The sequence below is a fragment of the Aplysia californica genome, unplaced genomic scaffold (assembly GCF_000002075.1).
Source record: "Aplysia californica isolate F4 #8 unplaced genomic scaffold, AplCal3.0 scaffold00080, whole genome shotgun sequence".
Lineage (NCBI taxonomy): Eukaryota > Metazoa > Mollusca > Gastropoda > Aplysiida > Aplysiidae > Aplysia > Aplysia californica.
Genome location: NW_004797350.1, coordinates 1,159,419 through 1,163,551, shown reverse-complemented (window position 1 = coordinate 1,163,551; position 4,133 = coordinate 1,159,419). Strand labels below are relative to the sequence as shown.

Below are 4,133 nucleotides of genomic sequence, written 5' to 3'. Positions count from 1 at the left end.
CCCCCCGTGCCGTTCATTAGTGCGTCTGCTCAAGCAACACAGTCAGATACGCTCATTCTCTTCCCCTAATGAAAAAAAAAAGAAAAGAGGAGAAAAAAGACAAGGCGTACTCACGCCGTTTCAAAAAAGTTTACATTTGTTTCTCCTACACAAAGTCACATGTGCCTACTCGTTCTGAAATTGAGGTCGACAAATGATAAAAATACCAGACGCACCATTTTTGGACGAACATGATACAACGACACGAGGACTTGTATTCAACATTCTACTGTCCTCTTGAAATTTTTACTCCCAGATGTTGATATCAGTGATCAAAATCGAGCACACTTTCAATGGTATTAATAATAATAATAATAATAACAATAATAATAATAATAATAAATAAAAAATAAAAAAATAATAATAATAAAGTTTAAAAAACTTAATGCAATACATAATTAGAACAGATGGGTAGCGGGTAAAAGAAAGAGAAGGATACTCTTGGGTTTTCGAGGGGATTCGAGCAGAAACATAAGCGACGAACCATAACTGCTAACGTCTGTTTCAGATTCGGGCACTTGACGATGATGACGTGCGTGTGTCTATGTATGTGGGTGCGCGAGTTTGTATGTGTATGTGTGCGTGTGTGTTTGTATGTTTGTGTGTATGAGTGCATTTGTTCTTGACTTGAATATGAACACTTTTCTCTCATTTTCGCAGATGGAAAAAATGGAGAAAGGGTTTTGGGGACGATTCTAGAACAATTATGGAGTTCTACAGGTAAAACGAACAAAACTTCACTGTGACTTTTCCACCAGCTTTTTTTTTCTTCAGGAAACGTGAGCACTAGTGGCTGACAAGTGAGTTAGCTCAGATGCACTAAAATATCAAACCCATTCCTGTGAGAAGGCGATAGGCAGATGGAGGGTGAACAAAGCAAAATAAATATTGCTCAGAAATAGGGTGCTGCACTGTAGCTTCCAGCAATAGCACGTCAGAGTCGGTTTTATCTTGTGTGTAATTCAACTTTGATAAGTAATTGTATTCATATAACTATGTATCTAGATCTATATATTTATTTGTGTGTATATATTATTTATGCTATTGCAGACCAGTTTTTCCCAAGAGGGTAAATAAACTACAATTATGCTATTCTGTCTATATTTTCTTCCAAGAGACTCTTCTGCATGGGAAACGAAGATCCGATGAAAGTAAATTTAAGCTCCCCCCTCCCCCAACCCCCCAAAAATATATTTAAAAAATAAACAAACAAAAAAACAGCAACAACCAAACGACCAAGCGAACAAAAAACAACAACCAAACAACAAAAAACCCAAATAAATTAAGTCATACGTCTTACACAAAGAATGTCAAGGCTATCCACAGTCAGGCTCTACAGTCTACTGCGTGGTCGAGACACCGGACAAGTGAAGTATGCCAAGTAAGTTCCGAATGGAAGGCTTAAGTTTACTTTTACAACTGAGTCTAACTATTACATCACAGACGTTGACATGCGTTGCGTGCAAGGGGGACGGTTAAGCCTTTAGTAAACGCTGCTGATAATCCCCGCGGGCATACCTGTATACCTTGAGATAAGACAGGCCACTGAACCCAGCAGCCCTATGCCTTGCAAAATAAACGCCGTCCACTTTCGGCCTATTCTGGGGAAGAAAATTTGTGAAAACAGCTTGATAAGTGGCAACTTGTTTTAGGGAAATATACTTTGTACAAGTAGGCTATTATCTTCATGGTGTAGAAGACGACTGGTCGAAAAAATAAAATCAAGTTGGAGAACGTTCAACTTTTTTTCCCCCTTTCCTTTATTGTTTTGTATCTAAGTCTTTGTAACAAAATGTGTTCAAAGAAGCTGCGAGGAGCCTCTTCTTTCATAACTGGGACTCGAGTATGAATCTGATAAAATGAGTGAGTGACACACACTAACACACACACACACACACACACACACACACACACACACACACACACACACATACACACACACACACACAGAGAGAGAGAGAGAGAGAGAGAGAGAGAGAGAGAGAGAGAAAGAGAGAGAAAGAGACAGACAGGCAGACAGACAGGCAGGCAGGCAGACAGACAGACAGACAGACAGAGACACAGAGAGACAAAGACACAGAGAGATGGAGAGAGAAGGAAAGAGAGAGAGAGAGAGAGAGAGAGAGAGAGAGAGAGAGAGAGAGAGAGAGAGAGAGAGAGAGAGAAGAGTGAGAGATTGAGATAGATTATGAGTGTCTATTGAGAGTGCGCCAGCTTGTTTCGGTCCTACCATAGTGGCTGTTAACATCAGATATGATAATAATAGATGTATATGATATTTAAACAGCGTTAAACCAAGATAAAAGAACACAAGACCTGATCGAGCACTTTGTAAATACACATAAACAATACTTTATGTTTTGACTACAGATCTAGATATACCATCCCTCTAATCTCTTGAATAACCTGAAAGAAGCGTTTGTAGAAAAGTCACCACTTTAGAAAAAAAGGTGAAGTTAGATACTTTGATTGTTGAATATTCCAAACTTTCATTATGGGGTGCAGCGAAACATCCCTCGCAAATAGTCGTATAGTTTATGGAATGGTGGGCAAATGATATCAACCGTGATGGAACGTTTTATAATGCTTTGGTATAGATAGTACATGTTTCAGTAGCGGTATATTATAAATTCTTTGCTTTTATGAGGCAGAGATAAAGACCTCGAAAACTGTGTAATGGTGAAATTAATTACATTTAAGTAGGGCCTAGGGCATATCCATACTTTACAGCAAGCTCTATGCGTTTTACACGATAACTACAAGTAGTGCTTTGTTTGTGGATTTTGTTTTCTTTGATTATATAGCTCTTGAAGGTTACAAGCAAAGTTATAAGATGGTTCAACCAGCTAACTATTTGTGAGGCAGCGTGGTGGAATCAGGCTCTCGTCAAAATAATCAAAGTGAAGAAACTTGCATTTTCCAGCTGGTTTGTGAATTTTCATGAAATTTTGGTTTTTTGTCTCAACACCTTTCATGCCCGTTAAAGAACTAATTTATGTGTGGATTTTTAAAAAAAACATTGATTAAAGCCACAACAAATTTTAATTTTCTGTACCACGGACTCTTAAGCTAAGGAAATAACTGATCTTTGGGGGCCATTTTCTCACTAATTTTACCTCTGAAAACTGGTAACCCCACTTCCTTCATTCGCAAATATCTCGACTTGTATTCAAGATAAATGAATATTTTTTTCCATCCAAATAATGACAAGTGAACAAGCTTTAAGATGATACCAATAACACTACATGCCCAAATTTGACGATAGCCTGATTCCACCATGCTGCCTCACATATTATATTATTATTTAGGCAGAGAAGCGTACCACTTTAAGAAATGGAAAGGCGCCGTTTGGTAAGCTATGGCGTTTGTGCGATGCTTGTCAATATTATTTCCTTTACTTTTTTTTCTCTTTACCATACGTGCTAAATCTACCCGTGGTAGCCCGAAGAACGTTCTAAAACCTCTCTTCCTCCAAGCATTTCAAAGGGTATTATTAGTTAATGATGAGCGAGGTATTATGATAACTATGGTAACTAAAATAGGGACACTGGCTTTGGAAACAAGTAGACGGAACTAACTTGTTCTGCTTACTTGTTTCTTTTTCTTTTACTTTTTCATCCTCTGTTGCCTTTAAACGGCAAGAAGAGATGCAGTTTTCTATAATAGGCCAGCTTTGCAGATCTTTCATTGAACATTAAGTAAAACCCATAGACTCACTTGTTATTGAAATAAAATGTGGAAAACATGGCGGGCAACTCCACCACCGCCAAAAGGAAGATGTTGAGGTAAATGTTGCCTGCCAAGCTGGACACACCAAAGGAGATGCCGTAGTAAACAATGGATATGGAACACCTGGAGGTGAAGGAATGGGAAATCTGGGATTGCACCGGGATTTTTGTTTTTTCATTATTTTTATTTTATTTTATTTATTTATTTATTTTCATTTGTTTTGGGTGCAGACCAGTTTTTCCCAAGAGGGTAAATAAACTACAATTATGCTATTCTGTCTATATTTTCTTCCAAGAGACTCTTCTGCATGGGAAACGAAGATCCGATGAAAGTAAATTTAAGCTCCCCCCTCCCCCAACCCCCCA

General features: G+C 38.2%; 1 protein-coding gene across 1 annotated transcript in view; it reads right to left on the bottom strand.

Moving 5' to 3' along the window:
* LOC106011251 (solute carrier family 22 member 7) overlaps positions 1-4,133 on the bottom strand; it is a 12,201-nt gene that overhangs the window by 2,754 nt on the left and 5,314 nt on the right. The window contains exon 5 of the mRNA XM_013080261.2: positions 3,757-3,891. Within this exon, the coding sequence (XP_012935715.2) occupies positions 3,757-3,891 (135 nt within the window). The remainder of the gene's footprint in view (positions 1-3,756; positions 3,892-4,133) is intronic.